The sequence below is a fragment of the Platalea leucorodia genome, assembly GCF_965183815.1.
Source record: "Platalea leucorodia genome assembly, chromosome: 19".
Taxonomy (NCBI): Eukaryota; Metazoa; Chordata; class Aves; order Pelecaniformes; family Threskiornithidae; genus Platalea; species Platalea leucorodia.
In genome coordinates this window covers 4,910,537-4,937,364 of record NC_138841.1, presented here as the reverse complement: position 1 = coordinate 4,937,364, position 26,828 = coordinate 4,910,537, and the positions used below count along the sequence as shown (strand labels likewise).

Genomic DNA, 26,828 nt, shown 5'->3' with positions numbered 1-26,828 from the left:
CCGCCTGAGTGACGGCCCCGCCAGCCAATGGGCGGAGGCTCCGTGCGCGGCGGGAGCGTCCTGTGAGAGCGGGGCCGGGGCCGGGCCGTGGCGCCGGGTGAGGCGGGGAGCGGGGCTCCGGGCGGGCGGCTCGGCCCGGGCAGGGGGGACCGGGGCTTCCCGCGGGGTCGCGGCCGGGCTCGGGGCTGCTGGACGGGACGCGCTGGCGGCGGAGCCGGGCGGGCCTCGGTGCGGCTGGCAGCGGCGGGAGGTTTGCGCGGTTCGATCGCAGCCGGTCCCGGCCCGCGGCGCAGAGCGCTGCCTGCCCGGCCCCGGCGGGAGCCTGGGACTGCTGGGATCGGGTAAGGATCGCTGAGGCGTCGTTTCCCGCCCCTGAGCGGGGAGGCGAGCGATGCTGCAGCCGGAGGGCGGCCCTGCGGGGTGGCCGGTGCTCGCCAGTCCCCGGGCGGGAGCCCCGGCGGCCGCGGAGCTCTGGAGGGCCTGTGACAGGGCCGGCAGCTCTGTCCCGAGGGGCCCCTGCCGCCCGGTCCCCGGGGAAGCGGCGGCTGCACCGTTTCCCCCGTGGGCAGGGCAGGGCGTGAAGGAGCGGGAGCTGAGCCCAGCGAGGGCGTCGGTGCCTGCTCAAGCCCAGCCGCTGCCCCACATGAGTCACCGGCCTCGTGTTTTACCACCGTGCCTCGTCCTCGTCAGCCCGGAGACGAGGAGGCTCGGGGGTGTGGTGTGGGGATCCTGCCGATGCGCACGAATGCCCGAAGGGAGGGTGCAGAGAGGACCCAGCCAGGCTCTTTGGCTCCCAGTGACATGACCAGAGGTGATGGGTGCAAACTGACACACGGGAGGTTCCCTCTGAACATGGGGAGACGCTTTTTCACTCTGAGGGTGACCAAGCACTGGCACAGATTGCCCAGGGAGGTTGTGGAGCCTACGTCCTTGGAGAGATTCAAAAACCCTCTGAGCATGGTCCTGGGCAACCTGCTGTAGGTGGCCTTGCTTCAGCAGGGGGTTGGACAAGGTGACCTCCAGAGGTCCTCTCCCACCTCAACCACTCTGTGATTCTGTACAGGGTTTCTTTAGGGCAAATTCTTTACTAGTAGGCTGTGATGTTTTAGGTAGTGCCAGATACTTGTGCTTTGTTGCACACAGGCCTGCGTACCTTTCTGGCAGTGCTGTCCTAGGGCACGGGGTGTAGGCTGGCATGCTGGACCAGTCTCCCCTTGCCTTTCCCAGTTCACTGTGTAGACCCCTCTGTTCCAGTTACCGTGGCTGAACGCAGCCTGTCTGAGTGGGCATGGTGCTGCCGCGACTGATAGAGCCCTAGTAGTGGTGGCAGCTCTTCTTCTTGACAGCTGGGGCTTGCATCAGCCCTCATGACAGAAGAAAAGTAGAAGAGGAGCTGCAGGATAAAGAACCCCTGGAAATGTGTATTTGGGCAATGGTGGTTGTGGTTTCTGCTGTCCCTGTCTGTCAGGGTTACAGGAGGGAGGGATGAGGAGCGAGCGGTGACCTTGCCGCATGGGAAAAGGGAGAGCGGAGCAGAGAAATGAGAAGCTGCTGAACAGGCCCAGGTGCTGCCCTTCAGGGCTCTGTCGGCCGGAGGGGAGGTGCAGGAGTTTGGTCCAGCCGTCTGCTCGGTCGCAGACAGGCGGGTAGGGGAAAAGCCCTAGCAGGGTATTTGCTAGAGCAATGGAAGTGTCCTGACCAGCGTCAGGAGCCCAGTGGCTCACCAGGAGCGTGATGTGTCTTTCAGTCACTACTCAGACTGGTTGTCCCTTCAGGGGCTTGCAGGCAGGATTAAGTAAATTGCTTACTATCTGAGTGTTTAGAAGTTGAACTCCTGCAGGGATAGAATGTGGTGAGTGAAGAAACGGACCCTGAAAGATTTTGGGCACCCTGTCCCAAAAAGCATGTCTCCTAGGCTGTGTGCTCCAGTTTGCCCTGAAGGGAAGGCTCATGCAGAGAATGTCTGAGGGTGTCGGGTATGGGAGAAGTAAAAGGTGGTGGTGGCAGTCTTGTAAAACGTTCCTGCTTGAAACAGCTGGCTGGAGGAGCTGTCCTGGAGTGCTGAGTCCTCGTGCTGTGCATTGCTGCTTGGCAAATTCTTACTCAGTATTCTAGTACGGATGTGGGTCATTCTCTGTAGCTCTGGGAACATGTTATCTGGATGTGTGTCTGAGAGATTTTCTGATGCTACCTTGGTCTGCACCCTCTGAAGCTCTTGGGGCAGCTGCCTCCATGCTACTGAGCCTTTTCCAAAGGAATGAGTGGCCGGTTGTTGTGGCCTCATGCAGCCGATCTGCGGTGGCCCTTGGAACATAAAGGTGGTCGTGGTTTTATGGTGATGTCAGCCCTGGGGGAAGCCTGGAATCTCACCTCTGACAGTTGCACCAAGAAACGGCTCCAGGATAACTCATATTTGGGTTTAACTTTCTCTCTGTCCCCACCTTGGGTCTTAGCTCTTGTGTGAAGCTGCAGCATTCCTGGGGCATGCAGCCAGCCTGTGGTGTAGTGTCTGAGTCAACTGCTGTTTTCAGTACTGCTAACCTGAGCATTCAGATACCATGAGTCAGGTTAAAAAAACATGACTTTAAAAATAGTACATGGTGGGTTCTGCCGTGTGTCCTCTGGTATAAAAGCCTTCAGGGCTTACATGTTTACATGTAAGGTTGTTTGTTTTTTTTTAGCATGGGTAATTTCATCACTTCAGAAAAAGACTGGAAGTTGAAAGATCCAGATGCATCTTTCTTATCAGTACAAAAGTCGTAGGACCCATGGCAGAGGTCAGACTTAACCTCCTTTTTTTCATGTAATTAAGATCGGCATCGCATTTACTGTGTCCAGGGGCTGTGCTCTACGTGGCCATGCATCTGATGAGGTAGAACTCCATTCCTCAGCGTGATGTGCAGAAGCTTTGAATGAGTTAACAACTAGAATTGCTTTGTATCGAGATGGAAATGACTAAGCACACCGCATTCCTGAAGTGTTACTTATTTTGATATAAAATCTGCTTGTTTGGTACTGCCCATGTCTTTCAAGCATTAGCATGGCACAGTTTTGTTCAGGTTTGTTCTGGAGCTGAACAGAATGGGAATAGCTGAGAACTCTGGAAGGGGTCCTTGCTGCTGTGCTGGCTGTCCCCTCATCTCTCCAGGACTGAGCTGCCAGCTTCCCTAGACTTCAGAAGACCAGGAACTGTCTTTTATTTGGCTGCCAACACAGGAGGCTTGGTGACAAGGAGGTGTCTTGGGTGGTTTAGAACTGCACGGCTCTCATAAAAGGAGCGCAAGATTGCTTCAGAACTGCATGGGCTTGCCAAGTCAGTGATTTGCGTGTTCTCGTGCCTGTTGTGCAGCAGGATAAGGTAAGGTGGTGTGTTAGTGCCTTTGTTTGGCTAATCAGGTGCCGGCGTGAGTGTGGTAAGGGGGGTTGTGGGGTACCAGCAGCACCTGCAGTGGGTGGACTTGACCTCAGCATCAGCGAGTGTTTTATTCTTGGACAGCACTGGCAGCATTCTCTCCTTGAGCATGTGGTTTCAGGAAATGGAATTGTCTTGAGACTTTGCATGGAAAATGCTTAGTGTGCTCTCTGGCTTTCAGAATTGGAAAAAGAGTCAGGGCTGCCTATCATGTGGTGTGAATATGCCTCATTCTTCTGCTTTGGATAAAGATACGGAGGCTGTCTTCAAACTGTGGATCGGAGAGGCTGTCTTTTGGGAGAAATGTGTGATACATTGTCTAGAAATTATTTAATTTCTCTTCACCCCAAAATACTGCTTTCAATGAAATAACGCAGTATTCTTGACTACACAAATGCTGTAAGTACTAATGCAGTAGGGATGATAAATTTGGCTTCTGTGGAAATAACTGGGAAGCACAGTGGAGTTTGGAAGGAGAGGTCAGGAGAGGAGCAGTCATGTTAAGTCTGGTTAGTTTGTGAAAGGAATGGTGCGTGTGGTCCCTGAGATTACAAGTGCTGGCTGCCTGACTCAGGTGGTCTCTACCAGTTCTGTGTCCCTAAGCTGTGTTTTGGCCTATCTCAGACTGTGTCTGAGGGTTACTTAGCTTGGATCAGACCACCCCAGTCTGCTCTTTCTTCACCAAAGATAGTCTCTACCCTTGCCCTGGCTCACGTGATAAGCTTAGATTAAATGCCTAGTTCTCGATAGCAGCCACTTGCCTTGCAAGCCTGGACAGGTGAAGAGCTGCATTCTTCTCCTCCTTGGATAGTTATTTTGGAAGACACAGTTCAGGGCTGTGGCTGGCAGAGCAGCACCAAGCAGGAGAGAACGTCGGGTGCTTTAAGCTTGTGCTCTGCCGTCTGTGTTTAAGATGAGCCAGGAGCCACGTGTTTCTAGGTGTATCTGGTAGTTCAAAGATCAATGAATGACATGCCTTGGAAAGACCTTCACTGTTGCACTGAAAACTTCTTGGGTGAGTGAAGCTTATTGCTTCACCTTCGAAGTAATACCACTTCTTCAGCCAGTGTGTGGAGCTTCACTGGCTGGAGAAGTAATATTACTTGGTAGGTTTATGCTGAAGGAGAGGAAACAAACTCAATGTGGATCCTGTTTCTGCATATGGGTCTCTGTAGCTCTGGATGCTGGAGTCAGGTAATTGCTTGAGCACTGGGTGAACTGCTTGAACTCTGGGCACCCATCGGTGAGCAGCACCAGAGGCAGCGCTGCAGGCACGGTCTCGCCAGTACCTGTATGCTGGCGGGGACTGTGCTTCTCCACCGTGTTTCTCAGCTGCTGGTTGTGCCCCATCGTGGAAGCACAGATGTGGACAGTAGGAGAGGTCAGGAGCATTAGGCTGACTTGGGCCATGGCTCTATATCAGGAAGCAGAAATACGGCAGGCTGGCTGAGGAAACTATGGCAAATGCACGTTTTGTTGCACCCTTACCAATGTGAGTCGTTGGAGGAAGGACATGGGGCAGGCTGGCAGCCAGCAGACCTGACCCACTTGAGCACAGGCAGCCCTGCACGCTCTGAGGACGGACCCAACTAGAAAGCTGAGCTCAGTCTGCTCTGTGCGATGATTTGCCCTCATGGATGCTGCATGCAGGTGTTTTGCCGGGCTGCTGGTCGGAGCCCAGGGGTAGCTGACAGCTGGTGTATTCGGAGAAGAAAGCTGCCAGTGCGGTTGGGAAGCAAGGGAGCCTTTGGTGCCACGTGTGGGCTTGCTGTCAGCGTGGAGCTGCATGTGCTCCATGAATGCGTGTGCTGGCCTTGCAGTGCTTAGTCCTGTGAATAAGCTCATCGCTCCACACTGCAAGGTCCTTCAGGGGCCTGTCCCTGCATGCGTTCTGCATCCAGTGGTCCTGTGTTTGAAGACCTGGCAGGGAGTAAAGGTCCCTGGTCTGAAGCTGTACTGGCTGAGAGGAGGCTGTTTCGCCCCTCTCCTAACCTGGCTTTCCCCGTCAGAGCTTTTGTTTCTTTGCTAGCTTGTGCCTCAGGTCCTCAGGAGCAGCCCTGAGCACTGTTGCTGTAGAGTAGTTGCAATGGCATAGGAAAGGGGAAAGTTGCTTTCCTGTCTGTTAATCAGGGCCTTGCAGACAGGGGTTGAGGAAGGATGGCTCTGCTCTAGCTCAGGATGTTTTGGAAACAATGCCTATTTATAGGAGAGGGCAGGGGCCCCTTGCTGCCTGGAGCAGCAGGGGAGCAGCCTGGCTCTGCGGGAAGAGGGTCTCGCCATGGGGCGCAGTAGCACTGCAGTACCCTGGGCAAGGGAGTCGGGGAGAGTGGGGTAGGTGTTGTTTGCTGTTTTGTGTGTTCTCTGTCGTTCTTGAACTTGTTCTGCTCCCCTCCCCCCCGTCCCTCCGTGAGGGGATCAGCAGTCCTCTTGTTTGCTCGTCCCCTGCCTGCACCTTGCTACTGGCAGGAGTGGGGAGGGGGTGCTGTGCCACGCTGCAGCTGACGCTGGAGCCGCGGTGCCACCTGCACGGTAGTAGCTTCACCTCGCTTCTTTGGAGACGTGCTGGGCAGTGGTCAGCAGCGGTGTGGCTCTGAAATTGTTGAGGACAGGGCAGAATGCTGACGAGGGACGGAGGGCTGATGATGGAGCAAATATCCCCAGTTCAGCTGCTTACCCAGATTGTCCAAGTTTAGCCCATTCACTGCTGAGCGGGAGAGTTACCGGCAGCTGTCTGGGACGATGTGATAAGCAATGCCAGACTGCAAGGACCCACGCTGTTCTCTCTGGAGACAGGCAGCAGTGAGCTTCTTGCCACAGCGAGCAATGCTGCTTTGGTAGAGTGTGGAAGTGCAGCAGAGAGCCAAGGCTTGGTGCCACGTGTGCCCAAGCCATCACTGAATTGGCCGGGGAGCCCTGGGCTGTCCTATGTCAATGAGCTTTCTTCTCTCACTAACTATATCAAGTAGGTCTGTCAAGACCAGTGCTTTTCTTTTAATTGCACGGCAAATGCCTCTGCCAAGCAGATCAGCAATGCCAGGGATAGAGCCAGTAGCGCTGGAGCCCTGGAATTTGAGGTGCGGTATCAATGGTGGGAAGGATGCAGGCCTCTGCTGCGGCAGGGGCTCTCCACGCCCAGCCTGGTGCATGGGGCATGAACCCTTGTCAGGCAGCTTTAAGCTCCTCTGTCTTCCAGCTTGGTTTGCTTCCCATCCTTGGTTCTGCAACTTCTTACAGGCTCTGGTGAGTCAATGAGGACTGGGTGTTGTAAGAGCAGCTTTGGAGGGCATGTACCCAGTTTTTGGCAGTGAGAGCTGGCTGGATCTGTCAGGTGGAGCCTGAGTACAGGCTTTGTTTGACTATGGCCTGTGTTCCCACCTGGAGCAAGTCTGGCTTGCTTTTTGCAGAGGTCCTCTGTTTTTGCTGCATGTGTGGAATGGAGACTGCTTGCTGCTCTTGTTCTGCCTTTTGCGGGGAGACTTCTTAGTGCCAAGGGAATGTTACTGAAGCCAGCATGGCCAGGCTTGCTGCATGGCGACCTGGCCTGAGCCCGAGCTTTGCTGACTGCTTGTCTCCTAATACAAATGGGGAACATTAAATAGACCTGGAGGGTTGGGACTTCTGAAATGGGGTAACTGCCTGGAGAAAGGGAGGAACAGAACATATTAGAGCCTATGGGCTGCTGTCTTCTGTCCAAGATGAGTTTTCAGCCGTGCTGGCATATCTGAGAACACTGGGGATGCATTGTGAGCTACAGGTAGAGCCGAAGGGCTCCGAGGCTGGGGATTCCACATGTGAAATGTCTGTACTGAGGTCATACCAGACCTGTAGGTGCTGGGTCTGTACAGCCACCCAGGTTCTCCCTGGTGGTTTCACCTGCCTTTCTTGCTGCAAGACTATCTGGAGGACTGTTTGCTGTGTCCTCTGGATTATACGTTGGGGTAGTCTCAAACAGCATAGCTCCTGTTTGTGCAGGCTCTGCTTAGGTAGGAGAAGCCATAGTGTTTCTTTAGCCTTCCTTCTCCTCCGCTGATCTAAACACAGGGCTATTTTCCTCTAGAGCATGAGAAGTCACCAGCTTCCTCTGCCTTTTGGCCTCTGTTTTATGCCTTTTAAAACTTGCCCTGGCTGTAAGCCACAGGCTGGGCACCACTGCCCTCCAGTCTCTCTGATGGCAAATTTAGGTCCAGTGTTGACAAGCAGAACATCAGACAGGTTTTTACTTGTGCAGTAGGAGAGCACTTCTGGGAGGAGGGGTGCAGTTGGGCTCTTCTCCAGTCATCACAACTGTGCTAGTCCTGGGTGAAGCAGCAGCTGTCCTGCTGGAGAAGTAGCTGTGGTTCCAGGGTTCCTGACTCTCTGGAGAAGTAGATGTGGTTCCCCTTCTATAGAGCTGGCGTGGTATCTTGTATCTTGCTGTGTCTCTGCTGTGTTGAGAGTTCTGGTAGAGACATCGTGCTGCGGTGGTTTGGCTATGTGCTGCCTGAGGTGCTCTGAGCGGTACAGAGCATCAGGAGAAACTGAGCACTCCTGCCTAGCCTGCATCAGTACAAGCAAGCAGCAGAGGGGCTGGCTGAGAGCTCTGCTGCAGGCAGGCCGTGCTGTTGTGTTCCTGTGCCATTAAATAACTTCCTTGAGTTTGGACCCTTGGGATCCCTGGCTGTGTTTTGTTCTTGTTGTGGTGGTTTTTTGGTTTTTTAAGCCAGTGAGACCTCTGCTTCCTTTTGTTAGCCCTCCCAGATGTGTGCTACAGAAACAGGCTTTGTGGGGAGCGTGCTCTGGAAGCCACTCTTGAACATGTGATTTGGGGAGGAATGTTCTTCAGCAGTTGCCAGAGAGCAGCTGGGAGTTCCCGGTGGTGTGTATGGCTCGAGTGCAGCTGATGGTTCTTTTCTTTTTTTTGTCTGCAGGTTGTGCTAGCAGGCAGTCCTTGCAGAGCTGACACCCAGGGGCTCTTGGACACCACTGGGTGCTTTGGAGTCTCATGCCAGCTTGATGTGTGCAGGACACGGGTGGACCTGGACAAGGCTGGAGATGGGGTGTTTGTAAGCACATTGGCACTTGCCATGCACTCCACAGGGGCAGTGGACAGTGGCTTCTCCCGCTCTGCTGTGCAGACCCTCTCCCGGAGCCACTGCCGCAACATCAAGCAGAAGATCTCCCAGTGGGAGGGGAGGACACGAGGGTGCTCCAGCAAGGAGAAACAGCAGCTGAAGGACTTCGGAGTAAAGTATGATCCCAGCTGCGATGCTCTACCCAAAGTGAAGCCAGAACATACAGAGAAGGGCAGAAAGACTGGGTCCAAAGATCCAAAGAGCCTGGGTTTGGACTTCAGGGAAGATACACGGAGCTGCTTGCAGACTGATGACTGTGGTGACCTCAAGCCCTGTGCATGCAGCCTAGCTTCCCAAGCCAAGGAGAAAGGAGAGTGGCACGCAGACTTCCTGGACCCAGGGGCGACACTGCCCCCAGGGAACTTCTATACCTCACAAGCTCTGTGGAGCAGAGCAGATCCCCTTCTGCCTGGCAAAGCCCCACCAGGTCCCTTGCACTTTCAGAGGAAGCAAGGGAGCTGTGGCTCCACGGAAAGAGAACTTAAAACCAAAGGAGTGGACTCTCTCTGCAGGGCAGAGAGGAGCTTGAAAAACATTTACTCTGAGGCTGAGGGGCAAGAGGAGCAGCCAGCTGCTGTCCCACCACCCAAGCCCCGTAGGACTTTCCGCTATCTTGCAGAAAAGGGTGCTAGTAGCTGTAGTGATGCCAGTGCTACCAGGGAAGCTCCCCTGCAAAAGCAGCATGGAGGAGACTTGGTGTCATCCTCCAACAACCCTGAGGAGAGAATAGCCAGCAGGAGGATCAGAGGGAGAACCCAGAGGTACATCGATTCGTCTCTCATGTCTGAAACATGTTTCCTTAAATCAGTTTCTAGATGGGTTTAAACAGCTTGCTTGCCATGATATTCTTGTGGCGATGCTAGTACTGATGATGCCTCTGTTGATGGGGAGAGGATATTTCTGGATGAAAGGTATCCCCTTTCCAGCATTGTATATGCACTACTTTTGCTGCTGCTAATCTTGCAAGGAAGGCTAAAAGCTCCAAACAGCAGTCAGTCCCACACCTTAAAACAGAGATAAGAGACAATATGCTGGCCCCAGGGAGAGTGCTGCCTGCTTCTTGCCCTGAGCTTGTCCTCAGCTGCAATTTGTGGATTACAGCATAGCTTTCTCTTGGGGCAGTATGGCTGCTAAATGTTCTGGCTTTCCCGTGAGTGAAAGATTCTCTTGTTGCTTAAAGTTGGAGGCTGTCAGCTGTGGGTACCCCTGTTGCAGTAAGTTTGGCTGTTCTTCCCTCTTTCCCATACGTAGGTCCCTGTTCCAGAGTAAAAAGTCTCTGAGCTAGCTTGGTGCTAGTTCTGCTTACAGATGAGCTGCCCGGAGAGTAGTGTGAACATTATAGGTGGAGATGTGGCTAGGACTCCTGAAACCTTCTTTTACCGTGGCAAAGCATGCAGCAACAAAACAAGTTTTATGATGATGGGCTAAATCCCTGCCGGCTCCTTTGTGACCTCTGTGCTATAATTTTGAAATGGAGGCCAAGTGTATGAAAATGCAAACTCACAAATGCGATAGCACCCTTAGCATGAGCAGTAGGAGAGGTCCAGTAGAAAGCAGTGCCCTAATTCTGAGTACTGCTGCAGGTGCTTAGTCTGCAAAACGTGTTTTGGGTTCTTGCCTCTGTGACAGGATGGGACTTGCCATACCTGCTTGGAGTGTGCTTGGCCATGGGGCCTCCAACTTCATTTTTAATTTAAAAATCTCCCAGAGTAAGTGAGTAGGACTCGCTTGGTGTGCTGGTTTTGGTTGGGACAGAGTTAATTTTCTCCATAGTAGCCATAGGGCTGTGTTTTGGATTTGTGCTGGAAACAGTGTTGATAACACCGGGCTGTTTTAGTTGTTGCTGAGCAGCGCTTACACAGAGTCAAGGCCTTTTCTGCTTCTCACCCCACCCCACCAGCGAGGAGGCCAGGGGTGGGCAAGAAGCTGGGAGGGGACACAGCCAGGACAGCTGACCCAAGGGATATCCCAGACCGTATGACGTCATGCTCAGCAATAAAAATTGGGGGAAGAAAGAGGAAGGGGGGGATGTTTGGAGTGATGGCGTTTGTCTTCCCAAGTAACCGTTACATGTGATGGACCCCTGCTTTCCTGGAGATGACAACACCTGCCTGCTGATGGGAAGTAGCGAATGGATGCCTTATTTTGCTTTGCTTGCGTGCGCAGCTTTTGCTTTACCTATTAAACTGTCTCTATCTTGACCCATGCGTTTTCTCACTTTTACCCTTCCCATTCTCTCCCCCATCCCACTGGGTGGGAGCGAGTGAGCGGCTGGGTGGGGCTGAGCTGCCGGCTGGGGTTAAACCTCAACACCTGGAAATCAGAGAGTCCAGAGTGGAGCACCCATGTGCTTGATGGCCCCAAGGAGGACCATACCCTGTGTGGACTGGAGACGGCAACTCACTGGTACATGCAGGTGCCTTTAGAAGAAGTTACACTGGTTTTCCTCTAGGAAATCTTTTGAGTTTGAGGACATCCAGGGCTTCCGCAAGCGGATGGCAACCACCAACTCCCACAGACTTCAAGAAGAGACAAATGGCACTACCGGATCCAGGCTCGTCTACACACAGTCAGAAGACAACATCTACGAAGACATTATCTGTATGTGCCTGTGCTTCTGGGGGAGGCACTCACTTTAATTAAGGGTAGCAGATTTGCTGGGGAGGGAGGAATGAAGATGAGAATGCATTGAGGCCCTTTCCAGCTCTGTGGCTTTGCTCGAGTGCTGCACAGAGATCAGTGTGAACACTGACAAAATTAGCTGCTTTGCAATAGAGCTACTTTCTCTGCAGTGGTAGAAGTGTTTTGTTTTGCTGAATCCGTGTACAGTTTGCCAAGTTGATGGTAGTGGGTTAGAAGGATCTTTGAGTGGTGGGAACCTAATCCATCTTAAAACAGGTCTGTCTCAGACCCTGTTAAAGCTTGGCAGACAACTGCACACTCTCCCTGCTTGCATCCCTTGCAAGAATGCAGGACTTCATCTCCTTTCATAAATCCCCCATCCAATGCTTTTCCCAGGTCCTGCAAAAGAGAACCCGTATGAAGATATCAGAGTGCTGCCCTTACCCCTGTGGAAGGTCCCATCTGTCTGGAAGCTACCACCCTCCCGGAGCACCAGTAGGGCTCCCAAGGTAGGGTGAGGGGATTAAATTGTCACATATTTACAGAGAGTCATCCTCACAAGCGCCCTATTTTGTGCTCCCCCGTGGCCCCACATTCCCCACTGCTACGTCATTGGTTTTCCTTATTTTTTATTGTTTGTTATCAGTGTAAATGATAATGAACAGCCATGGCAGTGGCAGTTGATTAAGCTGCTAAGGAGCAAAAGAATAGGAACAAGAGAGTGTTGATGAGATGCTTGAGTATGTGGGGGGGTGTGGGATGGGGAGTTTGGTAGAGCAGGAGGCTGCAGTGAGTTTATCATTTGTAATCTGACTCCTTTGACTCTGAGCTTGGACCAAAGCTTAATCCCATGCTTAACCATCTCTTCTGATTCTGTTTTCTAGCCTCCCCCAAAGCCTCCCTTCCTCAGTCGCAAGACTCTTGAGCTAAAGTCCTCCCAGACAAATCTCCAAGGGAAAATGGTGAAGGACACAACCCTGCCTGCCACACTGACCGAGTGGAAGCTGTTCCGAGCAGTAGAGGCTGCTAGCAGGAGAAGGAACTTGCCCTGGGTGAGATTTAAGCATTACTTCTTGCACTGCTGTATGTGTTGACAGGTGGCCCTGCTCGAACCATTTCCCCTCCACGTAGCAGGGCAGGTGTTTGGGAATCAAAAAACAGAGTGCCAGTTCTAGCTGGGGCGGCAGTGGTTTTGTTGGCCAAGAATCTGCAAGCATAGTACTAGGTGTTAACCTGAAGATCAGTGCTGTGTGTGAATACTGGCTCCTCCTTGTGCTTTGTCATTTAAGCCTTGTTCCCAATGCTTCCATGAAGAGTAATGATGCTGGTTTTGTGCTGAATGTGGTGCAGGAATGCAAGGAAGCTCTCTGTGAGCTGAAGGGCCAGCTCTGTACAGTTGTGTGTACATGTCCCTTGCTCCCGGTGACTTCTCAGACTGACCCTTGTGTTCTTGCTGCCTGCACTGAGTTGTTAGATGGGTGACAGTGTCGGGCTGCTGTGGCAAGCTGGCTGGGCCCTTGGTTACTTGGCATGTTGGCTTGGAGTTCTTGACTTGCCATCAGGAACGTGCCCTTGCAGCTGTTTCATAGTCTAAAGGTGAAGAACAGCTTTTAGGGATAAGCGTGTTTCGCAGAGCCTTCATATGGTTCTCCCTTCTGCTGCCTCTGGCTGCTCCCTTCTGCCTGTGTGCAAGGCAGATACGCTTCTGAGGCCAGAGTAGTGAGAAAGGCTTTTAATCCACCTTCACGATAGAGGACTCCGTTGTAATTCTCGTTTGATGTGTCGGGAATCTTTCTAGATACTAGCATTGATTACCAGCTCATGTCCCTCAGTGATAAAACGCAGCATGTGCTCTAGAAGGACAGCTGCAGCCACCACTGTAGTGGCACTTTGTGCACAGGACTCAAATTCCAGTTGTGGTAGTGGCAACAACTTACTTTTTCCGTGGTAAAATAATTTAACTTCTGCAGATCTTTCCTTCTTGTGAAAATTGGGTGTATTTGCTCAAATTGCACAAGACTGTGAGGTAGAGTTGGACAGCTACAAAATACTTTTCAAACATTAAGTACTTTAGAGTAACAAGCAACTTCTGTATCTGTTTTAAACAAACTGTAGGCCTGGAAAATCAGGAAGGAGATGGCGAGATTATAAAAACGCTGTGATGGAGAGTATCTTTCATTTGGAGGGGAAAAACAAAACATTCTCCAAAAGCAAACCTATTCCAAAAATCTGGTAACGATTTACATGCAGGAAGCACACTTTACTCTTTTTGCTCGCAAGGAATTGAGCCAAGATTGCTCCAGAGATTGAGAAAAGGATTGGAGTCTAAAAAGAAAAAACATATTTATTGCTTAAGAAAGTCATAGCTGCCTTAAACACACCCAATATCTTTCACTGGTGACTCAGCTGCACAAAAATCAGAACAGAAATGGAAATCCTCTAGGTAAGGCTGGATGGTAGGGGGGAAAGAAGGCAGATTTTGCAGGAGAAGCACTGCTTTCTGCTGTGGGCTGTTTTCTTCCTTGCAGCCTCATCGTGCTAGGAGGACTGGCTAACACAGAAAGTGGGGAGAAATAGATCTGAAAAGAAGAGCCTAAGCCTAGTTTTCTGAGCTGGGGATAAAGGCTTGAGCTGAAAAACAGGTTCTCTTGCTGAGTATCTTCCTTTTTATGCAGTATTTGTGGTGACAAATGGCTGGGCCCCACCCTCCTACATTCAGTGGGAGCATTTAATGAATTCTTGAGACAAGAATGAACTTGACCTGCTCACTGCATTTAGCGTAAATCCTTCTTCACAATGAAGCGATAGCCATCTTGTATACCTGGCAGCTCAGGGGGGGAGTCCAGAGAGGCCTAACAGAAAGCATTAGGACTTTGGGTTTAAGGCCATTGTGACCAGGAAGGAAGGTTAACAGCATCGACTTGGAGTGTCTAAATGCTGACCCTTTTTTCATGTCTGTAGCTTAGTCCGCATTGGGCTGTGTTTTTTTCCAAATTTTTGCTTCCACTGGACCAGGTCTGTGGTGTCCCTGCAGCACAGACCGATTATTCTGTCCCACTGTCTTTCTTCACCTGTGCAAAATGAAAGTATATAATCCTTTAATTTTAGCAATCTACCCTGGGACAAGGACTGTGCTTAGAGCAGCCTTGTTCCGTGCCCGATATGGTGCTTTGGAGAACTTACTCGAGCTGCCTGACACCCAACTACAGCAGCAAACTTTTAAAAAACAAAACAAGCAAACAAACAAAAACCAAACCCCAAGCTACATTGAGAGAGCTCTGCTTTTTCTGGGCTTGGAAAGAATTGGGATGCTTGAGAGCATGCAGAGTTCAGAGTCCTTTGTGGTAGAGGGTTTATAAGATCTTCTTGCAAGTACCTTTGCAGTTGGCTTCTAATAGAAAGTGGAGATCTGATGCCAGACAGTTTGCTACTCCTGCTATCTGTTTGGTAAGCAAAGTATGATAACTTCCAGAATGCTTGTGCAATTTGGTGTCAGCTTTGAGTTGTGCTAACAGTAATCTCTCTTTTGTAGCAGAAATTCTGTGCTCATTCATTATCCAGTGAGCTGTGTTAAAAGCACTCTAGCAAGCAGTCTCTGAGCCAGGGTCCCTGGCAGGACTTGGGCAGCCTTTCCCAGGTGTTGTGGTGCTAGACGATAGCTGTTGGGCTGCAGTCCTGTTGGCGCCTCGACCCTTTTCTGGACCCCTGCATTAACTTCTGCTTCTGCTTTGGATTTCAGCTGGTACTAAAAATACAAGAGATCTTTGATTCTAAGCGTGGAAAGAAGAGGGTGAAGTTGCTCAGTCCTGCTGGGAGAGAAGCGCCTCCGATGAAAGGTATAGAGCTCTCCAGCACCTCTCTCTGTGCTATAAACCTCTTGAGCGGCACGGTTCCTGTACATCCTGGGGTACTGCTAGCAGGCCAGGCACCACCATCTCCTGCAGCTTATGCTGGGCTGACTCGACAGTGCTAAACCCCATGTCTTGCAGCTGGAATTGTTGAGCTTTCAGCACTGCCAGGTTTGGGAACACTTCCCTAACCCGAGTTTAACACTGTCACAAATGGAAGATTCCGCTATGATCTGAGCCTGAAGAGCTGGGCTACTGGTTAAAAGTGCTTTTTCAAAAAAGCAGAACAAACCCAAAAATTTCCCACAAAACCACTCGGCACGAGAACTACCTCTGACTACTCCACTCATCGCTTTTGTGCCTCTAAAGTGATATTCTTGTGTTCTTCTAATTTTGTGGCCATGGTATGGTCTTTATTTATAGTATATTCTGTTCAGCAACTTTTATAGGAGCATCAAATGACCACCTGGTTTCTGTTCTTTGCCTGTGTTCAGCTGACCTACTGGTGGTTTACTGCAAACAGTGACTTGATATCAACTCCGCTTTTTGCAGTTTACTATGATAGCACATTTGCCAGTACCGACTGTTCTTTGCTGATGCTTTGAGCAGAATAGGTGGGCAGCCCTGAGTGATGTTGGTCTGATGAGTCTAAAGTTCTCTCTCTTTCCCAACATTGGGTGTTGCCCATCTTCCTTCTGCGTGGCTAATAAGTGAAAACTATGTGTGTTTCAGGTGAAACCAGTGGGAATGAAAGTGATACGGAAAATCAGCCAAAAAGTGAGTGAATCACAGGGGCTGGTCCTGTCCCCGTAGCACTACGCACTTGGCTAAGGCTCTAATGGGATAAGCACGCGGACTAGTTGTGGCTTCTGGCGAGACAGAGAAAGGGATCATCTAAGAGGCAGCATGGCCAAGGCTGGGAGCTGTTGCTGTGACAAATCAACCTCTATTTCTGCCACTTCTCCCGAGCCCTTGAGGTTTAATGCCATTAAATCTGCCAGTCGCTAGAAGTAGATTCATTTTTGGGTTGGTAGAGTCACACTTAACTAAAATATGTCTTGCAGGAGGTTGTCCCTGGATCCCCTTTGCTGCTAACACTTGAGGCTATTTTCCCCCTACTTCTTTCCCTTGGTTCTGTTTTATATGTATAATGTTGTGAAATGTGCTTTCCTCTGGGGAGAAATCACTTGGTTATTTGTCTGGTTCCACAGTCCTGAGTTTGGTTATAGGCCCAAACTGCAGACTTGAAATACCTACTTAGTTTTAGCTTATGTGGGAAGGACCAAAGAGGTCTTAGTTTCTATGCGGGTAAGGTTTGAATGCGAAATGGTCATGGTTGGCCAGCAGCCCCGGTGAGTGACTCCGTCATGTCTCTAAGCGAGCATCTGGCAAAAGGGACCAACGGAATTGTTTTAGACATTTCATTTACTTGGAGGGAAGCACACAGAAGGCCTTAACTTGGAGCGAATAGTAAAGTTCCACTTTCTTATGTTAAGGAGAGTAACGGAGAGTGAAGAGTCTCTGCAGAAATACAGTGATTGAGTCACTGCCTGATTTAAGAGTTGTTTCCAAAGCGTCCAGAATGTGTCGTGATGCCTGGGCCACAGGAATGTCTTACATCAGAGTGCTGTGCCTGTGCTTGTGCATCTGTACTGCCAGGATGTCCCAGCCTGGAGGTTTCTTGGCCAGGGAACTGGCTCTGCCTCTCTTGAATGCCTGTGCTGCTGTACGGAGTAGCTGCCTGAGGCCTGGCAGTTACTGAACTGGTGGAGCTGGGCTTCTTCTCACAGCCGGGCTTCCCTCATCGTTACCACGACATGTCACTCTGAGCTGTGTGGAAGGAATGTCAGGACAGCAGGAGAATGCTCGCTGTCGGTCAGGAGGGGTTTGCAGAGCTGCTGCAAGGCCAGTGCTCCCCTCTCTGGAACAGCTCTGTCCTTGAGGAGCTGACGCAGGAGTCCAAGTCCCGTAGGGCGCAGCAGTGATGTTAGGCAAATGCACCCATCTCTTTTCCCCCTTCTAAAGGTGGTGACAAGTCCTCTTCTGTGACCTGCAGGTGTGTGGCAGTGATAGCCACAGTCGGGTTTTGGATTTGTTCCTTTCTTCAGGTCGACACAGGTGCCTGCTGCAGGTGCAGTCAGCCTCCAAGAGGAACCTGCACTACCAGACTCTGGAGAGGGATTTGATAGAGCTTCAGGAGCAGCGGCTATTTGAGCTGTTTGTGGTGGTGTCGCTGCACAAGAAGGCATCTGAGATGACGTACACACCACAGATCATACAGCAGTTTCCCAGCAAGGTAGGAGCTGCATGGAAACCTGCCCACAACACACACTCAGCAGCTGTTTATTTCCTCTCGCAGTGTGTATCCCTTCCGAAACTCTATACTAAAAAAAAGTAAAGCTGGCCCACTGGTTAGGATACAGCCTTGGAATATGAAGCACCTTGCTCTGTTACAGACCTAATGTATAGCGTTGGGCCGTTGTTGAATATCTTTCGTCATAATGAGTTTACCGTCTTTTTTTTGGAACCAGGAAGGCTCCTACTCTAATTCTAATTGCCTGGAAATACCATAAAGCCGTACGGTGTTGTGATACACTGCTGAGGCAGCCTGCAGGAGAGGAAGGGGAGTGCAGTGCTCTGTTCCCAAAGCTGGCCTGACCTCATCCTGGTAGTCTGTGATTTATAAACAAGCAGTGGAGCAATTTGACTGATGGCGCACAGGAACTAGAATCCCAGGGCTCTTACGCTTATTTATACTGTTCTGGGGGAAAAATAAAAAAATAAAAATGGCAATGCCATGTGTACGAGCCCTCAAAAAGCAGAGGAGAACTGTGGAAGTTAAAGTACTGTAGCTAGAACAAGCCATTTGCAGTAAGCTTGCTTTCTGTCTGTTCAGCCCAAATGGATGACAAGATCAGTGCGTGACTCCGAATTGTGACTCAGTGTGCACAGTAGTTACCGTGAAGCTAAGAGGATGGAGCCTTGATGCTTGCTTCTCTGGTTCCAGATTGAAATGAATATTCAGTTGTCACCATCTAGGCTTGCACCTGCTGCCTTCCACTAAAAACCAGAACAAAACTAGTAATTCTAGCTGTGCTATCAGGAATCAGCCAGAGATTATTAAGGAATCTGCATGTCATCCACATAGAGAAGGAGATGTCAGATTCATTAAGGGAGGTTATGTGGGACTCCAGCAGGACCCATAGTGTCCAGCTGTGTAAGGGATTTATGTGCAAATAACTCTAGTGTCTTAAATATGTAAATGTTTTGGATTCACAAAATGCATAAGGGACTACAGCCAGAAAGAGTGCACAGTCTTAACTTAGTGGGTAAAACTGAACATACGTAAATAATATCTGCTAAAAGTGCAAACTTTAGGGTCTTAGGAGGAAGAAAGGAATGTAACCAGATTTAGCTTTTCCCTGGTGCAACCTCTCAATCTGTTCGTCGCCTTTGGGAAGGGCAGCGCGTTATTCTTTTCCTGCTGCCTTAGCAGACAATCAGACCCAACTGTACCATGTGGCTCTTCACTGGCTTTTATAAATGCACTAACAAAACAAATTATTTTCTCAGTGTTTATTTATCCTCTGCTCAAAGTGAAGTGTTTTGGTGAGTGACTTTTTACAGGACAGTCTGTCAGGCTGGGAGTTTGCAGGAAACATTGCCCAGTAATTATGGAGGTGTTCTGATTACAGATTTCTCTCCCTTCTAAAAATAGCCTTGCTTCCAAGTAATCTGCTTGTCACCTTCTTCTTTGGGCTGCATGCCCAAGGACATCAAAGCTTTTGTACAACTGTTACTCTGTGAAAATGCTGTACTGTTTTCCTAACCGCTCCTTCATGCTGTCACAGCTTGGGTCATTGGAATAGCTTAGATGCGCTGACTGAGAGTACAGTGTCTAAAATCAGCTTTATGCAGGAAACTTTCCTCTTCTCAGGGTCGTTTCCTACTTAAATGTGATCTCTCTTATTTGAAAACCTTCCTTTTGCCCCTTCTGGGCAGTTTTGAGCATGGAAAGTTGTCCTGTAGTCTTTGAGGGATTTGACTTGAGCCCGCACATTGTAATTGGAACATGTGATTCAGATACACTGTTTTCACAATTGAATGATGAGTGATCACAAGCTGAACACATTCTTGTTCCTCTTAGGGTCTTCAAATCTCCTAGGAAAGGAACCGAGGCAAGCTGACACAACCATCATTTGGGGGGGTCAGTTCTAGCTTCGTTCCCCAGTAAACTTGGCCGTGCTTGTAAATCCCTACTCAGTTCCTACCAAGACCAGCTGGGTAATTTTACAGAAGTCCGATCAGCAGGAAAGGTGCAAGAGGGGAGTGGGAATCTGTTATAGTCAGAATACGTTCTCCTGTACTTGTGCATTAGCTATCTGATGGTTCAGCATTTGGATGTGTCAGGAAGATGCTGTCTCCCATTGTTTGAAATGCTGCAGCTGTGCACCACACTTCAGTGACTTCAAATGCATGTGTTACCCCTCCAGCCCGAACATCCCTTCAAACAGTCAAAGGATACTGAAGAGAGGCTAAAGGTCATTCCCAAATTCTGCTTTCCAGATCCCAAAGACTGGTTTCCTGCATCAGACCTTAAAAGGTAAAGACTTGTTTTTGAATACTCGTGCCTGAAACAGGCAATGCTGAAAGCTTGGGTATGTGCCAGTTTCCTGGACCAGAGGAACTGCAGCCAGAGCAAGGAAGAATGGGAAAAGCTGAATGCCTAACCCCTGTGAGAGGGGAAGATGAGATGTGGAGATGGACTCAGAAGTGCTGCTTCTGCCTGAGCACCCTCTTTCCTATAAGAGGGAAGTTTGTAACGACTGTTCAAGGCCAGCTCCCGGGGCTGCAAGTGCTTCTGTTGCTCCTTGGCAGAATGGAGAAGCAGCTGGGAAGGAAGAGAGCTGTAGTAGCTCAGTGAGAGTCCATGGGCTGGAGGTTTCTACACTGAATAGAGCCCCAAGTAGCTTGCTAACCGCAGCAGGAGGCCTTCAGCATGACCAGAAAGAGAATGGCTTGTAGTTTGTGTGCTTTGTTTGTCAGTCTCTTCTCTGAACTGCATGGTGAATTTAACCCTGACTGTTCTTTGGTTCCCCAGTGAAACATTTTCTTTTGTGTTGACGGGTGAGGATGGTGGACGCTGGTTTGGATACTGCAAGAAACTCCTGGTAAGCATCTGTGTATTGGGTGGAGTGTGAAGAATGCATTGATAAATGCGCAGCCAAGTGCAGGACGTGAATCAGCAGTAATTTCCCAGTACTTTGGAGTATTTCAGCAGTAATAAAGGTTATGTAGGACCTGTGCTGCTGCTGAGGCTACCAGCCCTTTGAATGCATAAGGGAAGGAGCATGGTGATGCCCAGCAATACAGTGACATGGGCTCTGGGTGTGAAAGACAGCTCCTGGTCATTCTTCAGGAATCTTTTAAGTCAGAAGTGTAGAGGAAACTACAGCAGAAGGAATTCTGCAAATCAGCTACAGTGTAGGTGCTAGGGTCTTTATTGCATCCCTGTTCTCGGCATAACTGTTCCTGTTGCCTTTCAGCCAGAAGGGAAAGGGAAGCGCCTTCCTGAAGTATACTGCATCGTTAGCCGCCTGGGCTGCTTCAACCTCTTCTCCAAGGTGAAGTGGGGAGAGCCTGTTACGTCTTATTGGACTTGAGTCTCTGACAACCTGCAAGCTTCAGAAAGTAGCTGGATGTTTCTGTCCAGTCTAGAATTGCTTAGCAATTGTTACTCATCCCAGGAGAGTGGTGCTTCCTTGCTGCCTTTGCTTTGACAGGGCAGATAAAATGATACTAGTGCTTAGACTTGTCAGCCAATACACAGACAACTAACTATTCTTTCAGCAAATTATTGTCAGGAAGTGGCTTCTAATACCCGATATTACTGATGGTCCCCCTTCATCCTCTTCTTTCATGACTTGGAAATGGAAAATCAATTTAAGGGGGGCGGGGCGGGGAGGAGAGCTCAGCTTGTTTCTCCTAGCACCATGAGAGGAATAGATAAGGCGGTAAAGACTGGGGAAAGCTACTGCAGGTAAAGGGCAGCTATTGCAGAAGAATACAGGGGCAAGCTTATGACGAAAGCTGATTTCTAATCATTGGAGCACAGAGTTTCTAGAACAGTGTTTGAGAAAGATTTGGGGAGGAGGATGGGGTGTTGCTCTTCTCAGTCCTCTAACTAGTTGTGAGAATTTGATTACCACATACAAGACATTTCTTTGCAGTAGCGGGAGACTGGATGTGAGAATGGAGAGTTGTACTGATGGGTATCTATTCCCATTGGATTGTTCAGGCATTTGAGAGGAGCTTTCATGGGGATCCCAAGCGATGGGGGAGAGGGCTGTGAGTCTGTGTTGGAGCCTTCACATGTAGCTGTGGCACGGGATGCTCTAAGAGAGGCTCATCTCTCCTCTGGCTCAAACCAACGTCCGATGTATTTTCTTGCAGATTTTAGATGAAGTGGAGAAGAGGCGAGAGATGTCCCCAGCCCTAGTACACCCATTTATGCGTAGTGTAATGGAGGCGCCTTTCCCCGCTCCTGGACGCACGATTACCGTGAGGAGTTTCCTGCCGGGAGCAGGAAATGAGGTAAGGGAAATCAGGACTGGCTTTGCTCTGTCGACGGTGTCTCTGGGGCATAGTGGCACTTTGCAAACTGCACTGTAGAGTGGTGCCGCCTGTAAATAATTAGTCTGAAGGTAATGTCCTGAAGTCCCAAGGGAGGCTGTCGCAGAAACCAGCTTCCTGTTGAATCATCTACCGTAGAAGTGATTCCCTGCTTTTTAAGGAATTGCTGCCTGGGAGTCCTCTGCCATGCCCTGCGCCGACTGCCCAGGCCGGGGGGCTCCACTTGTGAGGAGCTGCCAGTTCTGCGCTCCAGCCAGGCCGCCCCTCGTCCGGCCGGACTCCGGGCTGTGGCCTTCTGCTCCAGCACTCTGCCTCTCTGCTCGTCTCTCAGGTGATGGAACTCTGCCGTCCCTTGGATTCTCGACTCGAACACGTTGACTTTGAATGCCTCTTGAAGTGTCTAAGTGTCTCTCACATGATTCGGGTCTTTGCCTCTCTCCTGCTGGAAAGGAGGGTGATCTTTGTTGCTGACAACTTAAGGTAAAAAATGAGTCTGAGTGACTAGTTCTTTCTGAGGGACACTATTTTTTTCTTCTGCCTTTGGGCCTGTTTCACGTGCAAGCTTGTCTAACTTTTTGTAAACAGTTACATTTAAAAGCTTTTTGCAGACTTTCCACACAACACGTGCATGCTTAGAATTTGGAGTATGCTATTTACCCGAGAGGAGATAAGGGAATGTTTCCTTTACCTCTTTAGTCTGGGTCGATGCTATTCCTAGCTCCCCGTAACTGACTTTAAAAGTGGATGCATGGGGCTTCTGCTGGTGCACAAACAATGTACGTGAATTACATTTTCCCTCAGCATTCCTAACCTGTGTCTGTAGCTGAGTACCGAACAAGACATTGACAATCCATTCTGTGCTCCTCTTACCTTTCTAGCACTCTGTCTAAATGTGGCCATGCCGCAGTTGCAACGCTTTATCCCTTCACTTGGCAACACACCTACATACCAGTCCTGCCAACTTCTATGATTGATATTGTGTGCTCTCCGACCCCATTCTTAATTGGCATTCTCTCCTGCTCGTTACCACAGCTCCAGGACCTGCCCATAGAAGAGGTGAGAATTGGGTGAAGCACAGTGGAGGGGCGATGTCAGTGGTATGAGGCTGACCTCTCTGCAATAATCTCTGTGGATTCTGTCTTAATATTAACTCTTAAACTTTTCTGAGACAGTTGGTGAACTTGCCAGATACATGTCAGGTGTTCAGTTGTTATCAAAGATAAATAATATTCACCGGTCTTGTAGACAGGCTGCAGTTATGCAAAACTTGTGTTTCATGTGTGACATCCCCTGCCACTGGGGACATTTAAAAAAAACACAAAACACAACTGTTTTTTTCTGTACAGCAACATACCTGGTTATGAGAGTCAGTGTGTTTTGTACATCTTTCCCCAGGTTCTGATTGTTGATCTTTGTGCTGACAAGTTCTTGCAAGAGGTGAGTGAAGTACCAGTACCGGTCACTCATGGGTATATGCCAGGAAAAGGCCTCAGTGAAAGAAAACGAAAACAAGAAATCAGCAAAAGCTGGTATTCATATGTAGACTCCAGTGGCTGAAGAAATACCTTGCATTCCTTTTTGATCAATAGAGAAGGGAGCAGGCTTACAAATCCTTGTTGGAAGATTGAGGTTGCATGAGGTACAGAGCTCTGCAAAGCCAAAGATGCTGCTTATCTGAGCTGAATTTAAAAACAGATACTTGGTTCATTACGTGAAGTGGACCACTAAGATTCTTTGCGGCTTTCTGGCTGTCTTTCCTGTGTACTTGTTCTCTGCGGGGCTTTCTCCTCTCTCATCTAGCTGGGGTGTCTTTGTTGGTTTCGTTTTTTTTTTTATTCCAGGAGTGATAGTCTAGGAGACAAATTAGCACAGCTCGCTTGTGGTTCTCTGCTGAACTTTCCCTAATGTGCTTCTACACCACCAGACAAGTAGCTATAAACATACCGGAGTATTACTAGTTCAGGAGGATATTTGCATCTCCTTTTCCTTGCCTTACTGTTCTATTTTGCATTGCAGCCTGCAACTGGAGAAAGGTATTAACGGATCGTTTGTTTTTTTAACCATAATGTTGAGACTTGTCGTATTTTCTCAACAGACTTTTGTTGTTGTTGTGTGTTTTATCACTGCTATAATAAGCCCGAGTCTGTGTCTTGGATATAGCACACACTGTTCTGTGCCGGCCAGTTGTGTGTGTGACTCTAATATCGCGTAGTTGGAGGGTGCTGAGCAAATGCTTTACAAAGTTGGTGAAGGGTCTAGAGAACAAGTCTTATGAGGAGCGGCTGGGGGAGCTGGGGGGGCTCAGCCTGGAGAAGAGGAGGCTGAGGGGAGCCCTCATCGCTCTCTGCAACGGCCTGAAAGGAGGCTGGAGCCGGGGGGGTCGGTCTCTGCTCCCCAGGAACAAGCGATGGGACGAGAGGGAACGGCCTCAAGCTGCGCCAGGGCAGGGTTGGGTTGGGTATTGGGAAAAACTTCTTCCCCCAAAGGGCTGCCAGGCCCTGGCCCAGGCTGCCCAGGGCAGGGGCTGAGTCCCCATCCCTGGGGGTGTTTAAAAGACGGGTAGATGTGGTGCTGAGGGACATGGTTTAGTGGTGGGCTTGGCAGTGCTGGGCTAACGGTTGGACTCAATGATCTTAAGGGTCTTTTCCAACCTGAACGATTCTATGATTTCTGTGGCTACAAGACAGTATTGTCTCCACCAAGATACACCATATCATAGAGTAACTTCCTTCTAACTGCTTCAGGCACGTTACAAGTATTTCTCATCTGTTCACAATGAGAAAGTTCTGCTGCTGATAGATAGATACAATGCAAAAATGCTTTCATGGCCATTTTTCTCTTTAGGCGTCAGATGAAGATGAGATCCTGCCTCATAAACTCCAGGCTGCACTTGTACAAATCTTGGAAGAACGAAGTGAAATCTTGTCACACGAGCAGAGTGACGCACAAGGTATTTCAATGGAAAAGTGTTTTCACAGTAGCAAATCTCTACAGCTTCCGTGTAGTTGATATAAAAATGAGTGAGTGGCAATAAACAGTAGGAAGCGGCATTTTAGAAAGCTATTTTGCTGTGATCTTACTGAGAACATCTTTCTTGTGAGTGTGTTAGAACCAAGTTTGGTGTCCTAGCAATCGTTCCTCTTTTCACGATCAGTATGTGTAGAGCTCTGGTTTTCCTTGGGCCAAGTGCATCCGTTCCCATGCTTTGAGTTTTCTTCAATGTTTAATTAAGTGGCAGAGAGAATGTTTTTCTTAAACAGAGAACGTAGCAGGTTTCTGTACTTTAGAGGGTAATCTGACAGATCGTTTTCAAAGTTGAACAGCTTTATACGTAATCTGTCAGATAAATAAGTGTGAGAATTTTAAAAAGCATTGAGTAGCTTGAGAGAATGGCATTGGCAAATTACATAATTCCGTGCACATCAGAAGTAACAAAGCTGGTTTTCCAGTGGGTTTGTGTTCTGTAATTTGCCTAATTCTTTAAGAGAATTAAACTTAGACTGTTATGAGCTTACAGCGTATTAGACACTAGATGTTTGACAGGGGAAAAGAAATGATGAATGCTTTAACTACTGGAAAAGCTTTAGAATGGAACCTGTCTCAGCTGCAGCAGAAAGTTGACATGGGAGAGAAGTCTTAATGTTTGAGCTGTGGCTTCTTTGATATCGAACACCCATCTGAAATGTCATCGTCTGAGACAGCCAGCCTAAAAAGTAACTGCTGCTCCTCTTATAGAAGAGGAACGACCAAAGTGATGAATGTAGAGGGAAATGTCTCCTCTGGTGTCCTCTTCACAGGTGACATGCCTCTTAACTCCCTGGTCTCTGAAGCGTTCGTGCAGTTCTTTGTGGAGATCGTCGGGCACTACTCCCTGCACATGAGTGTCACGGAAAAAGGGGAGCGAGTGTTTCAGCGGGAGCTGTTCCGTAAATCCCACGTGTCACGCAATGTGCGTCACTTCTTGCACTTCTTCATGGAAACGCAGATGTTTGCAGGGTTCATACAGGATCGAGAGCTAAGTAAGAACGTGGTCAAAGGTGAGGTTTGATCTTACTTTCTTGTTTTACAAACTCACTTTCTAGGTATAATGTTATGTGACTATGACTCTTAAGTCTTTTGTCCTGGCACGTTATCCCGTGGGCATTTTGGCGTCTGTAATAGCTCCGTGCCCTTCTAATTACTCAACAAAATTTATAATTTGAAGCAAAGAATTTTTGCATCTCTCTCCTTTTGGGGCTTTGATCCCTTCAGCTTACATTACATGCATGATTTCCTTTTCGTAACCTCCGTGTTACTGATACAAGAGGCCACATGCTAGAAGATGGAATAGCTCATCTAGCTGAGTGATTTTTTAATTTTTTTTTCTCTTTAGGCCTTTTTGAGGTCCGTGCCTTGGAGTATTTGGAGAGTATTCCAGAGACGGAACCAACTGGAATGAACAAAATCCTTCGCAGTCTTGGTAAAGGGACACCCTTGCTTTTTGTTGACTTTTTTTTTTTTTTTAATAAATTTAGGTATTGAGCAAATAATTGCATGCAAAAGAGAGCAGGGCCCATTCTTTGCCCGTGCACTTGTGCTCCTTTTGTTTACGTTTGCCCCTTCAGGGGACACCGAACGCTTTGTAAGATTTTTCTTTTATTTTTAAGCTTTTGCGTTGTTAGATAAAGTTTGGGGAAGTTGCCCAATCCTAGAGCTGTCTAAACTTGTTTCTTAACTTTGGTCTTGGCCGGGAACACGCTAAGGGGGCAGAAGCCGAGTCAGAGGGGGCCAGGCGTGAATCTCCCCCTTAACGAGTTCCTCAGCCGGGTGGCTGCTGGCGTGGCTTCGCCTCCTAACGCTGGTTTTTCTCCGCAGGGAGTAAGATGAAGTTTCTCCAGAAGAAGTGAAGGTGCGCGGCTGCGGGCCGGCGAAGCGCTGGCGGGCCGGGGGGGCCGCCTGCCCCGCGGCCGGGGCTGGACTCCGCTGTGCCCGCAGGAGGGCCGGGACCGGGGCTGGACTGACTCCGCTGTGCCCGCAGGAGGGCCGGGACCGGGGCTGGACTGACTCCGCTGTGCCCGCAGGAGGGCCGGGACCGGGGCTGGACTGACTCCGCTGTGCCCGCAGGAGGGCCGGGACCGGGGCTGGACTGACTCCGCTGTGCCCGCAGGAGGGCCGGGACCGGGGCCGGGGCCGGGGCCGGACTCCGCTGTGCCCGCAGGAGGG

The 26,828-nt window shown here is 49.6% G+C and overlaps 1 protein-coding gene across 5 annotated transcripts; it reads left to right on the top strand.

Annotated features, from left to right (window-relative positions):
• The first annotated feature begins 39 nt into the window (after positions 1–39).
• Positions 40–26,828, top strand: DENND2C (DENN domain containing 2C). Of its 5 annotated transcripts, none has more exons than XM_082330470.1 (19): positions 40–97; positions 8,320–9,284; positions 10,976–11,124; positions 11,542–11,654; positions 12,030–12,197; positions 14,885–14,981; positions 15,726–15,770; positions 17,102–17,289; positions 19,487–19,596; positions 20,095–20,164; positions 20,540–20,617; positions 21,447–21,587; positions 21,958–22,106; positions 22,505–22,682; positions 23,022–23,063; positions 24,471–24,576; positions 25,424–25,663; positions 25,999–26,085; positions 26,481–26,828. In XM_082330470.1, the coding sequence occupies exons 2-19, from the start codon at positions 8,476–8,478 to the stop codon at positions 26,510–26,512; spliced, it is 2,802 nt and encodes a 933-aa protein (XP_082186596.1). In that variant the 5' UTR covers positions 40–97; positions 8,320–8,475; the 3' UTR covers positions 26,513–26,828. The 5 variants fall into 5 exon arrangements, with proteins under 5 accessions (XP_082186596.1, XP_082186594.1, XP_082186595.1 ...); XM_082330468.1 differs by lacking the exon at positions 40–97 and adding an exon at positions 201–341; XM_082330469.1 differs by lacking the exon at positions 40–97 and adding an exon at positions 3,273–3,358.